Below are 13,964 nucleotides of genomic sequence, written 5' to 3'. Positions count from 1 at the left end.
CCACAATCAAACTAAACTGATCTCAACTGTTGGACACTTGAAGGTCAGGTGAGCTTTTAACGATGCCCAACACTTGATGTTATTTCATATTTGAAAGAAGTGGAAGTAGGAAAGAGAACCATTTTGGGTTCAAGTTGCAGGGTATAACCTGTGGGAGGGTTACTGAAGCATGGTACTTGGCAAAGAGGATTTCTGGGTTTTTTTTTTTTTTTTTTTTTTTTTTAATACGTGGTTGAACCGCAATTAGTTGTTACTGCTGAAGAAAATAAATTATGCAATCATGTACATTTAGTTGATTTTCCCGTTGGACTATGTGAATTGCATTTTATACTCTTTCTTCATTTTCCTGTCTAGGACACCATGACTAATTTTAGGGTGTGTAGTATTTCTGTCCCATACATTATGAGTAAATCGGGAATAATCTTTGTGGTGACTTTAAGGTAATGGGCTAATCTCTGGGTGTTTAGTCCTTTTCAATTTGGGTGTCTAGGGACAAGGTTGAGTGCTTATAAGCTAGGTCTGGTTTTAATGTGGTATTTTTTTGTTCAGCATGGTTTAGAATTAGATCCCCGTAAGTTCATGCTCTTTGAAGTTTATGTTAAAATCTATCGTATTGGACGGTACTATTTACTGAATCTCCTTGTTAAAAGAAGCACTATCTAACTTATTTTATTTTTCCAATATTCCACCTGAATTAAAATCTACCGTTTGATAGTACTACTAAAATTTTTTCTCACTTCTTTTAAAGAAGTTGTCTTTGTCTTAATCGAAAAGATGGAGATTGTTCCTGTAGCTTTACAACAAGATGCTGGTGCCCAATGGGCAATTGAGTGTGCGAAGTACATGTTTAGCCTGCAATCAAGGATCGGGCTTCAATTCAGAGAAAGAAAACTCAAGCTAGCTTTTTAAATCCGAATTGATTTTTTCTAATCAAGGTACATTTTCCATTCCGTACAAATAAAATTAACTCAACCTTCATACTATAATTGGTATCTAGCATCTAATTATTGCCTGTCTCGATGAAATACTCAAGTAAACAAAGCAACGAATCTAACACAATGGCCCCTTTTCCTATTCTTAGATAGAAAAAGCTGAACGCTAGGCTATTTGAATTGTCCTACAAAAGGGGTCTCATACACATTTGAAATGCAATGGAAAACGAAAAGTGGTAATGATCATTGAGAAAACGAGGCAAAAGGAATAAAGGGTCTCTATTCTATATAGTCAGTAATCATGACCTTTAAAAAACAAAGCTGACCAAAAAATTAAAGAAACGAAAAATAAAGTATGCTATTGGGGATGAAGAAGCATAGGAAAATGACGTATCTAGTTCAATGGCACGCGCATTTTAGCACAAGTCTACCTCTGGGCTCTGGTGCTCAGCTTTGTGTCCAAGACTCTGGTGGAAGATAAAAAAATGCTTAAGCTAAACTTTTGTCTGTACCTCTAAGCTTGTCGGCCTTGGACGTTGCCAAGACCTTAAGACATGTAAGAAACACAATCACTTTGGTCACCACCTAGGGTCGCTGCATTGTTGTATATATATTAGATTACTTGCCTCTCTCTGACATGTTATGTAGTACTATCAGAATTCAGAATTAGAAGGGCGAACCCCATTTGAAAAGGTGGGAACAAATTGGTCCACACGGCCAACAAGAAGCTCAAAATCTGAAAGGCACAAGTCAAGCATGCAACTTCAAAAATATCTTCTCTAAGTGCCAATTTTCATTCATGATGCAATATAGAACAATTAACACATAAGTTTGTGATCATTAAGACCTAGCTATTATCTTTAGAAACACAATCTTAACCGGTTTATTCTTTCATGTCATAAATTGTTCATCCAATAAAACTTTAGATATGGTTCATCCAGTTTGGTCTCTTTCCCCATGGATCTACTAGCCCATAAGTGTCTCAAATGTGTGGGGGTGTAGGTTGCTTCATCTCAAATAAAACATCAATGTGAACCACAATGACTTTTCAATAATCTACAATAAGATTTGATCACATGACGAGAAATGTAATAAAACCCATGTGGGCATTCTTCTTTTAACAAAGATCGATCACATGATCAACAAAGCTTTCTTTTATTTATTTTTTATTTATACAAGATAGAATTTCTATTCTAGCCTAATTTAAGTGTATATGTGTGTGAAGTTTCCTCTTGGAGACTTGAACCCGGCCCTTGCCCCCACACCCCACAAGTAGGGATGGCCATGGGTAGGGTATGGATCGGATATACCCATACCCTACCTGAAAAGTTTACCCATGGATACCCGAATATCAATACCCATTAGTATCCATACCTGAATCTAACCCGAATTTATTATCTATGGATATCCATACCCTACCCGAAACCCATTTAATTTTTTTTTAATCCAAATAAAAAAAAAATCCGAATCTGCTTCTTTTTTTTTGTTTTTTTTTTCTTTTTTTGAGATAGGGATTGAAATTTTATTATATAAAAATAAAAAATCTCACTGTCTCTAAATTAAACCAAAACCATCTTCTTCATCTTCATCTTCTTCTTCTTCTTCTTCTTCCTCTAAATTAAACTTGCTCTTTTTCCCCAATTTCAACTACAACAACCAAACCAAACCAAAAATTTGAAAACCTTACAAACAAGTCTCAATTTTGATCATCAAAATAAGAACCCTAACCTGATGGTGGCGCTGAGAGCAGAGAAGGGCTTCGTGCTTTGCTCATACTCTTTGAGCAAAGTCTGCTTCCTCTTCTAGATGCCAAGAGAGCGATTGAGACCAATGCGGCGCTCTTTGCCTTTTCACTTCTTTCCGAGATCGAATTTCCTTTGTGACCAAATGTTCTCGAACGGTGATGCAAACCTCAATCGACACGCTTTGAGACCCAACAAAAATATTGGAATATTTACCTAGGAAAGTTAAAATTCAGATTTATGATAGAAATCCTGACCCAACATTTATAATCGAAACACGAACCAAAGGTATAAGTAGACCTTGACCCAATGATTATAAAGAATCACGAACCAAAGGTATAAAGTTTGAACGCCATAAGAAAGAATCCCTGATAAGTTCACAGTTTTTGAAGAACCAAAAGAAGAGCAAAGCCTCACATTTTTCTGATTTTTTTTCAATAATATATTATGAAAAACGTTTACAGACTTTAGGGCCTATTTAAGGGCTCCATAAAACTTGACAAACAAGAAAATATATTCTAAAATAACTCCTAATTGATACCTTACCATATCAGGAATCAAATTTGACCTAAAAGCATTAAATGCACTTAAAAATAAGGAAAATACCTGAAAAAACGTTCTAAATAATAAAAGCCCTAAATTCAGGTAGATTTGGTCTGAAATAACAGCTCCAGAATAGGAAAAAATCTCCATTAACTGATATAGAACTGGAAAGTCAATCATACATTAATCCACACCATAAATCACTCTAAATTAAGCCAAATCAGCCCTAAATAGCTTGAATTAAATTTATTACGCTTTCATCTTCCTTTGGGCCAAGCTTGGAATGTCCTGCGTTAGAATCAGCCAAAATCTCTTGAATTAGCCCATTAAGTGCTTCTTTGATCTTCTTGGATCTTGCTTTTGTAATAGGCTCAACTCGAACATGCAATGGATCCTTGAATGCTTGTTGATTCTCATCAAACGGGTTCAGTTTTGGAGGCTCCGATACTTTCATGGATTTGGCCTTTGGTTGTTCTTGTTGTTCTTCTGGTTGTCCATGGTAGTTGTGGGGTTCGAAAGCTTAACCAAGGAAGAGAGAGAGAGAACATAGAGAGAGTGATGGTGAGGAGAGGTGTAGACTTAAGAGCTCTGAGAGAGTTAGAGTGTGGTGAGGAATAAGGAGAGGCAGAGAGAGTGTGAGCAGAGAGGGTGTGAGTGACGGTGAGTGAGAGAAGTTTAGTTTTATTTTATTTTTTAATTTTTTTTATACAGGTCGGGTTTGGATATTATCCATACCCTACCCGAAAAATTCGGGTAATATCCATACCCTACCCGGTTAAGCTCTACTCATAAAGAACCGGGTATTACCCGAAATATTTGGATCGGGTAGGGTTGGATATCCATTACCCAATGGGTATGGCCATCCCTACCTACAAGCACTTATACTTGATGTATGGTGGTATCAACAAAGCTTTCTTTATTCTTTTCTTTATACTTTTGCCATGAAATTTTATTTATTTGGGTTGTGTTAATGGATATAGTAAGGGGCTCGTTAACAACACATTTTTTTGGTAATTATTTAGATTTTTGAAGAGCTTTTGGCAATTTCTTTAATCTCTTTTTTGAAAATTTTTTTTTTTTAAAGTGAGACTCAAAAAAAAAAAAAAAAAAATTATATATATATATATATATATATATATATATATATATATATATATATATATATCTATATCTATATATTAACAAGCACAGTTGTTAACATTTCTCTATTTATTTTACCACTGATCTTTGAAGTAGGAGAAGAATTGTCAATGGGCCCCAATCACCATCCCCCGTGGCAGTTGAAAGCTACACCACCTCAAACCATTTGACCACATCCTGACCAACTTTAGCCATTATTGACTACATCCCATAAGAAACATCCAAAAACACGAACTTTCAAACCCAACCCCTCCCCTATATAACATAACCAAAACCCCACCACAGCTCTATGCCACCACCACTCACTCTCATGGAAGAGACACTTCTACCAAAACATTCTCGCCGGGCTTCTGGGCCTACACCTCGTGGAGGGACCCAATTGCCGGAGAGCCCACGAGCCCCAATGGAGTTTCTGTCAAGGTCTTGGAGCGCTTCTGCTCTTGAAGTTTCCAAAGCAGTAGCTCCTCCTCCTGCTCTTTCTTCTTCTACTACTTCTTCTTCTTCATGCATGGCTTCCAAGTCTACTAGCGGAGCTTCTTCTTGCACCACCAACTCTATACCAGAAGACATAGCTGGAGAGCGCGAGGAGCTTCCTCAAACTAATAACAGTCTCTCAGCGAACCAGTTCTCTTTTGCTTCATGTGCCACTTCTCAGCTAGTTCTTGAACGCATTATGTCACAGTCTGTGAGAGAGGTACTTTTTAATGGTTTATAGCATGATAAATATTAATGTTAATGTGAACACAAAGTACAAATGCTTAAAAAAGAAGAAAATCCCATTTATTTCTCTCCCGCATACATTGCCTTTTGCACTAATGAAAGGAACAAAAAGAAAATGCATGTATTTTTGCGAAAAAGAACTCTTTTTTTTTTTTTTTTAAAGCCTTTTCTTTTCCATTCTTTCCCGGGAACCAAACAGAACATAATAAAATGTAGAGGAGCACTCAATCTAGGAGGCTTCCTTTTTCATTTGGGTTCTAATTTCTAAATGGGGTTTTTTTTTCTTTTGTTTTAACAGGAAGTGTCGCCATTAACATCAGGAAGGCTATCTCACAGTAGCGAACCTTTGAATGGCGTTGGTTCTTTAACAGGAACAGATAGTCCTCCAGTTTCTCCATCTGAGGAATTCGACGACGTTGTTAAGGTTTTTCACTTTCTCTTATCTTCTACAAGACTCTGCTATATTATATTCTTTTCAAAATAATACAGTATTTCATATTAGTGTGGTTTTCTCTGTATCCAACAAGGAGACCAATATCTCAGCTTTTTACTGTCTCTCTCTCTGCCACACATAATTGTTGCCATTTTGGTTTTGTTTTTGCCTTTTCCTCTTTTTTTTTTTCCCTTTAATTAAGAATATTAGTTTGGGACAAATAATTAAATAAAGGTTCTGCCATTGTCTTCTTTCAATAAAAGCTTTTGGTTACAATCTTCCTATAAAGGTGTCCTAGGAACCAAGGTTCCTTGTAAAGAGAGAGAGAGGGGTTGCTATTGAGGTTGGGCTGTGTGGGCTCAGTACTAATTGGTCAAATTCTAATTAGATACGGACTAGAATTTGTGTAATAATTATAGTGAGACATATTTTCACAAATTCTCTCACAATTTCTGAGACAATCTATTGCTATTGAGTAAAAATGGTCATGTTAAGGAGTGGTTTTAAAGCCATGGTTAACTATCTATTTTATGAAAGTTTTGACATTATTTTTATAAAAAGTGAAAAAAGTGTCAAAATTTTTTTTTTTTTCTAATAAAAATTTTCTTTAAATATATTATTAACCATTCATCAATTGTTAGTACTTTCCTAGTAAATATCATAGTCCTAAAAATAATTAACATCTCAGTAAGATACGAAATAAGTTGAGGAAAAGTTTGTTTCACTTATTTAGGTGAATTGAATTGTAGCTTAGCTAAGCAAGAACTGACCCAGATGTGTGCAAGTTGTAGTAGGTAATTACTAAGCTAGGATCAGTCATGTTGTCACATTTGTCTGCAATTTTTGCCTGTTTTGGTTATAGTCATAGAGTAACCGGCACTGATTCTGCATAGTTATCCGCTTCTCTCCCATCTACTCACATATGATAAACAATTAATATCTTTTGCTTCTGATGGTGCTAGCTAGCTGTATTTTACTGCAGTATGTCCATAATCTTTTGGCTTTCATAGTCACATGCTCAATGATTTAGGGCAATTCTGAAACAGACATGAAATATGAAAGCCCTCGTTAATCTCAAAGCAGTCCCTGCTCATGTAAATCAATCCCTTTCACTTGAGAGTGAAAACTGTTAGAGGAAGCCAGCCAATCAGCCATCTTGACTTGGTTGCGTAGGGGAAGTATTGTTGTGACGATAGCAATTTTTCTTTTTTTGTCTTCTATTCTATCTCCTTCACGGATTTGCCCTTGAAGCAATCAAAATTAAAAGATCATACTTTACCCAAAGAAAAAAAAAGAAAGATCATAATTGTAACTAGTAGTAGTTTAGTACTCTATAGTCTATAGTACTTTGTTTCTTAAAAAAAAAAAAAAAAAGAGTCTATAGTACTTTATTCAATGAAATAATATTTTATGTTCAACCATTGAGGATATGGGATTATTGAAGATACCCAGTAGACTGATGGTTATGCAATGATTGAATTGCTGTTGTAAAAAAAAAAAAAAATTAATGATTGAATTGTTAATATGATGAATTATGTAAAAAGCATGTGACAATTTTAATTTTTACTGATACCTTTCACAAGTAACACCACACTTTTATTTTTTGCCAATGATTCTTGAATTATATTCAACTGATAAGAACATATATTACACTTGGGGTTAGCCAAACCTTGATTAGTATGTTGATTATTATGGTCGCTCCTAATAAAGTTTTGGAATTAAGGCTTTGTTTTTGTTTTACTTATTTTGTGCATGTAGTTTTTCCGTGCCAACAATACCATACAGCCCCTATTCAATGGTGGCCGTGCCAGTGCTGGCAATGCCAATGGCAACCCTGGTGGTGGAGCCAAGACAGTTGGGAGGTGGTTGAAGGAAAGGAAAGAGAAAAAGAAAGAGGAAACCAGAGCCCACAATGCTCAGCTCCATGCAGCCATTTCAGTTTCTGCGGTGGCTTCAGCCATAGCAGCCATTGCAGCAGCCACAGCAGCCTCTTCAGCTTCAGCAAAGAATGAGCAGTTGGCCAAGACTGACATGGCCGTGGCATCAGCCGCAACATTAGTAGCTGCACAATGTGTGGAGGCTGCAGAAGCCATGGGAGCTGAGCGTGATCACCTTGCTTCGGTTGTCAGCTCTGCTGTCAATGTGCGTTCTTATGATGATATCCTTACTCTTAATGCAGCAGCAGCTACAGGTAAGGTTTGATTAGTGATAAGCTAAATTAGCTATGCTTAAAGTGCTACAAGTTTTGCTATAATTTAATTATATATATGTGTGGTTAATTATTATGTTGTCGCATCAAAAAAAAAAAAAAAAATTTATTATGTTGCCAAATACAATGTGTGGTATTCACTTGTTACACTTTGTACTAAATTTATACAAGTGACCAGCTGTGATATACATGACTAGACAAAAAAATACTATCTCAATTTATGATATTTATGTAATATAATTTAGCACCCTAAATGTTTCTCTTAAAGGATTTTTTTTATTGGCAATTAACTCATCTGTCCACAAACGTGTGACCTTACTCACCACCTTGCACTCATGGGAGGTAATAGTTTTTTAAGAAGTTGATTTTGGAGCATAGTGACAATGAAATTGGCTTGTTTACGCAGCTTGCTTTTACATCATAGTGAGAGTTCAAATTATTAAGTGATGGAAATTTAATGCATTTCTATTTCATTTAAAATAGGACACACTAAGCAACTCTAAAACAGGATGAGTGATATCTTTTAGGTTGTAACTTAGTTATCACAGAATACTTTCATAATGCATGAGCTGTTATCTTGAGTATCAGCATCTTCGACACGTACCTAAAGCATCTAGTTTTTTTTTTTTGTTTGTTTTTGTCATTGAATTGAATCTATAGATATGGCATTATGGGAGAAAATGCCACTCCTGTTCTTACACTCTATTTTGTATGCAGCTCTACGTGGGGCAGCTACCTTGAAGGCAAGAGCTCTAAAGGAAGTGTGGAATATTGCAGCAGTTACACCTCTGGAGAAAGGAATGGGAATTGGAATTTGTGGTAAAGTTAATAGTGGTCATCCTAGTAGTAGCTCTAGTGGAGAACTTGCTCCTGGAGAGAATTATCTAGGCATCTGTAGCCAAGACTTTCTTGCTAAGGGAACTGAGCTCCTTAAACGCACGCGCAAAGGTAATCTTCAAAAACTGAATTTTAAATCCTAGACATAAGCTAATGTTGACTTAATTCTGCAGGTGATCTTCATTGGAAGGTTGTATCTGTTTATATTCATCGAACAGGCCAGGTTAGCTCTCTTAATCAAAAGTCAAAACAACTAATGATAACACTCAGTGAGTAGTACTATACTCTGCTCTCACTTTCTGCAGGTAATGCTAAAGATGAAGAGCAAACACGTCGCAGGGACCATCACCAAAAAGAAAAAGAGTAAAAATCACTGCTTTCTTTATCGTCTTTTCCATCTTTTTCTTTTTTCAATACAAACAGATTCTCCATTTGATAAGTAAGGAGTCAAGAATAGCTAGTTTTATAACTAGTGATTTTGGAATTATAGATGTGGTGATGGAAGTGTACAAGGACATGCCAGCATGGCCGGGAAGACACTTGTTTGATGGGGGAGAGCAGCGTCGTTACTTTGGATTGAAGACTGAACTGCGGGGTATAGTGGAGTTCGAGTGCAAGAACCAGAGAGAATATGATATCTGGACTCAAGGAGTTTCAAGGCTTCTCTCCATTGTGGCAGAAAGAAAGAACAGAAAAGTTGCATGAAGTTCATGCCAACTGGCTGGACAATAAGTATTAGGACAATTAATTTGATTAAAGTAGGGACATAGGTAATGGTCCCAAGCATAAGCAAAAGATAATAGGATTCAGCTTTCAATGCTTTAGAAGGAAAGGAGAAAAGAATAGGAAGGGTATAAAGTTTGCTTTGGGTTGAGGTAAGGTTAAACAATCAATCAGTTGGCCTGCTTTTAAATTATGACATATGTGGACATACTAATTAGTTATTTTATGGGTGTATATTATTGTTCATATTGTTTTCAATCAAACAGGTGCATGTTAATCCAGTTGGAATTTGCTTTGTCTCCTAACCCCATTGGATATGCCCTTTTAAGATAAAAGGAAATGGAAGCAACTTTGAATCACATGCAAGATAGTGAACAATTAAAACTAGAAAGCAAAAATATTTAGAGTTGGTGCTTGAGTTAAATTAAGAGATATTCAAAGTTTGGTAGGTTGTTTATAGATGAGAATGAAATAGTATCCTAGAAGCATATTTGAAAATGGTCCTAGCAAGAGCAAAAGTAAAAGCTAAAGCAAAAGCAATAAAATAAAAATCATGTGATTCAGCTTTTATTGTATGAAAAATATTGGAGATGAAATGTGTCAGGGATGAAGGCTGATTGGGGCACAAGAAAAGATGATTCTAAGGGCATAAATTGTATGTACTTCAAAAGTTTGCTGCCAAAACCATTTGGAGTTGCTTGGATTCATATAAAGTTGAGATGCCTTCTGTGGTGTATCGTTGTCACAAGTACAGAGACATGAAGCAGATGCGGTAGCAGTACTAACTATACGACAGCCGTTTTAATAGCTTATGTCAACCACGACATAGCGTATGTAACTAATCATACCTAGCAAAATAGGGAAGAAAGAGCGAGAAAATGTGCCCGTTTGGTTCAGTGTTTTCGGGCCAAAACGCACAATTGTAATTTTAAATCGTGATTTTTTTCATTTTTGGCGTTTGGTAACATTCCCTGAATCGTGCGTTTTAAAATTGCAATCAACCCAAAAACAAGTTTTGGTAATGGACCATCTAAGATGGAATGCAAAAACGCTCTCCAAGCTTGCATTGTTACTGTTGCTAGTTCTACATATTATCCCTAAACTAGTTGCAGACCCACGCGATGCGTGAGAATATATATCCAAGCTTGCGTTGTGGTTTGATGTATAATAAGTTCTCTCTAAAATTCAAAAAATTTCTAAAATTATTTTTCATTTATCCATCTTTACATATATATCATTTAATAATTTAGGTGTGTTTGAAATTATTTCTTTTTGAGGTGGTCCATATTTTTCTAAATTATATTGTGGTATGTATGTTGTGTTTTCCTTTTTCTTTTTCTTTTTTTTCTTACAACTAAATTCTTTAAGTTTTTTACTTAAAAAAAAAAAAATTCTTTAAGTTTCAAATATATTATTCAAATTTCTCATTTCTTAAATAAGATATCATAATAATCAAAACTCATCACAAAATTACACCTGATATTACTCAAATAGTTGAGAAACACATTCAAATACATAGCGAGATTGTATTTTAATATAAATTCTAATTTTCACTTTCAAAATAACTAAGTATTATGTCAAACAAAAATTAAACAAAAGCTATGAGAGGAGAGAGAAGGCTTGCTATGAGAGGGAGAGAGAAGGCTTGTGATGGAGAACTCAAAAACACACCTAAAATTGTATATTAACCCAAAATAGTGTTATAAAAAAAATATAATCAACCTAAAGTTAAGTTGCAAGAAAGAATAAATAATCGAGAAAGAGAATAATCACCTTTTTTAGAGAGAGACCTGAATTGGATAAATTTATAGAAAATTAGATGAGAAAAAGAATAGTCAAAATAAAAAATAGTCATACCAAATTATCCAAGTCATGTTATGTAATTTAATAACATTATATTCTTATATTCTATCTTTATAATACAATACGATAGCATATGACAATAAAAAAAATGAAAAAATTACTTGAAAACACAAAACCAAAAGTTTGGAGTGTGAAATTCACTTCAATCCTATTTATTTTTTGTAGTGGTATGCATCAACCTAAATTAGAGTTTTAAAGAACACACAAATTCATCAACCTAATATAAAGATATAAAACATTAAAAAAAAAAAAATCCACACAAAAGAGGGAAAAAATATATGAGAGAGAGAGAGAGGGAGAATAATAGTAGAGTTCTAAAGAACATGAAAATTCATCAATATAAAGTAGAGACACAAAAAATATATATATATTTTTTATAAAAAAACTACTAACAGAAAAGAAAAACACGAGAAAGAGAGAGAGAGTAATAATCTTTTTGTGTGATAAAATATGTATAGAGTGAAAGAAAGTGTCAAATTTAAAGTAAGAGGATGGGGATAAGAATAGTCAAAATAAAAGGAAGATGAAGGGATAAATGAAAAGTAATATTAATGCTAATAGTAGTGGGGAGATGAAAAGATAAAAGGAAAGGGGAAAAGTTGGAAAAAATGTAACCGTAAACTACATAATTAATAAATAAATAAATAAAAAGAGTCAAAAAATAAAAAGAGAAATGATTGAATATAAGTAGGTGATATAAGCGTAGCAACAATAAATGCTATACTTCAGCTTTTATATATATATATATATATATATAGATTACCCTTGTTTTTATTTTGAAATTCCAATTTTACCTAGATCTCTAACCTCCCCCCCCCCCCAAAAAAAATATCGTCTCAACTTCTGAGTTTAGATTGTTGTTGGCTTTTGGCTTCTTCTTCTTTTTCTTCTTTATCTTCTCTTTTTGGCTTTTGGCTAACGTTTTAACTAACTAATTCTAAAATCTAAAATCTTTAGAGATTATTCAAACTACCTCTGTAATAAATTATTCATTCTTTTAAAAGAGATTATAATGATAATAAAAACTCATATAAAACTTATATTAAATACGTATAATTTATTCTCTAAATTTTATTGGAGAAAGAGAGAGAGCTTGTGATGAGGAACTAAAAAATATAACACCAAAACATATGAACCAAAAATAGAGTTTTGTTAAAATATTCTCTAAGTTTTGTATTTTGGGTTCATGTTTTGGTGTTGTATTTTTTAGATCCCCATTATAAGTACTCTCTCTCTCTCTCTCTCTCTCTCTCTCTCTCTCTCTCTCTACAATAAAAATTAGGGAAATAAAGTATATATATTTAGCATAAGCTTGATATGAGTTTTGATTATCATGATAATCTCTTTTAAGAGAATGAATAATTTGAATAATTTATTTAAATATAAAGTATACATACACATATATGTATACTAGTCTTTAATCGCGCGTGTTCTAAGTGCTCAGAGTCTTTTCTATTTTTTTGGGTGAAAGTTAATAATTTACATCTATTATTAAAAAGAAATAAAAAAAAAAACTAAATTTTAGGGAATAAAAAGATGAATGTGAAGGGAAAAAAATCCCAAATTTTAGGAGTTCTCTTTTCGAATTTAAAATGAAATTTGTTATTTGACATATGACCCTATTTTTAAAAGAAGTTACCATTCATTAATGAAGGTATTTTTGAACCATACAAAAGTTTAATTCAAAGAGGGGAATCCACTTTTATATATATATATATATATATATATATATATATATATATATATATATATATATATATATATATATATATATATATTGCTTAAATATATAATCAACCTCGTCCAATTCATTTAAAATTAACAATGATGGTGAACCAAAAGGAAAACGAACTCCGACTCGTTCATAGGGCTCGTCTAGGGCAAGAATGCAAGAATGGCCTCCCTTGACAGGATGGTCGTCCATAGGCATGTGGCTTGTCTATAAGGAAAACTCCTGGACGAGCTCTGACACTTGGGAATAATTCCAAAAATTAGTGTACAAAAGCGGACCACGTGTCACTATTTCGAGGCATGAGTTAGGTCCTGGTTCATCGTTATAACTTTCTTTGTAGGACTTAACTTCCATAACAGTTATAGAAAATAAAATGTTATAACTCCTATAGCAGTTGTGGAAGTTAACCTCGAATCCTCTGACCTCCTCATTTATAGGAGAAGTTATGAGACAAGTAACCGCCCCAAGACTACACTATATAAACGTTCGTTCACATCAAATGAAGGTAAGTTTTTACGATTCCTGAAAGTTGGAACTGTAGAATTTAAGAGAAAAACTAACTTTGACATAGGAGGGTTCTTGGCCGGTCTGCCCCGGTCATCCTTTGATTGTGTGTTTTTCTTTTTAGGCCTTCAAAACAATCACTAGTCCATTGAAGCCCGGAGCATCTAGCCTACTGATTCTCTTTACATCATTAGTTGGTGCTGTTTGTGGGAAGTTCGATTGATTGTGTTTTGCAGTTTAACTTTCCTCGACTAAAGGTTGTATGGTTCAGACAAGATCAAGCGCTAGTAGCCTAGGCCATCAGGAGAGTAGGGATGCTTCTAGTAATCCCCACCGTGATGCGAACCTTAATCGACAAGCTTTAAGACCCAACAAAAATATTGGAATACTTGCCCAAGAAAGCTAAAATTCAGATTTTTGATAGAAACCCTGACCCAACGTTTATAAGAGAAACGCGAACCAAAGGTATAAGTTGACATTGACCCAATAATTATAAAGAATCACGAACCAAAGGTATAAAGTTTGAACGCCACAAGGAAGAATCCCTGATAAGTTCACAGTTCTTGAAGAACCAAAAGAAGAGCAA

At 34.3% G+C, this 13,964-nt stretch overlaps 1 protein-coding gene across 2 annotated transcripts; it reads left to right on the top strand.

Annotated features, from left to right (window-relative positions):
• The first annotated feature begins 4,551 nt into the window (after window positions 1–4,551).
• Window positions 4,552–9,562, top strand: LOC142612867 (VAN3-binding protein). Of its 2 annotated transcripts, none has more exons than XM_075785042.1 (7): window positions 4,552–5,051; window positions 5,376–5,501; window positions 7,269–7,701; window positions 8,437–8,667; window positions 8,730–8,779; window positions 8,834–8,919; window positions 9,047–9,257. In XM_075785042.1, exons 1-7 carry the CDS (start codon window positions 4,647–4,649, stop codon window positions 9,102–9,104), a joined length of 1,389 nt encoding a protein of 462 aa, XP_075641157.1. In that variant the 5' UTR covers window positions 4,552–4,646; the 3' UTR covers window positions 9,105–9,257. The 2 variants fall into 2 exon arrangements, with proteins under 2 accessions (XP_075641157.1, XP_075641155.1); XM_075785040.1 differs by having other exon boundaries at window positions 4,555–5,051; window positions 8,862–8,919; window positions 9,047–9,562.
• Window positions 9,563–13,964: the final 4,402 nt, after the last annotated feature.

Source organism: Castanea sativa, chromosome 10 (assembly GCF_040712315.1).
Source record: "Castanea sativa cultivar Marrone di Chiusa Pesio chromosome 10, ASM4071231v1".
Taxonomy (NCBI): Eukaryota; Viridiplantae; Streptophyta; class Magnoliopsida; order Fagales; family Fagaceae; genus Castanea; species Castanea sativa.
This window is presented reverse-complemented; position numbering and strand designations above follow the sequence as displayed.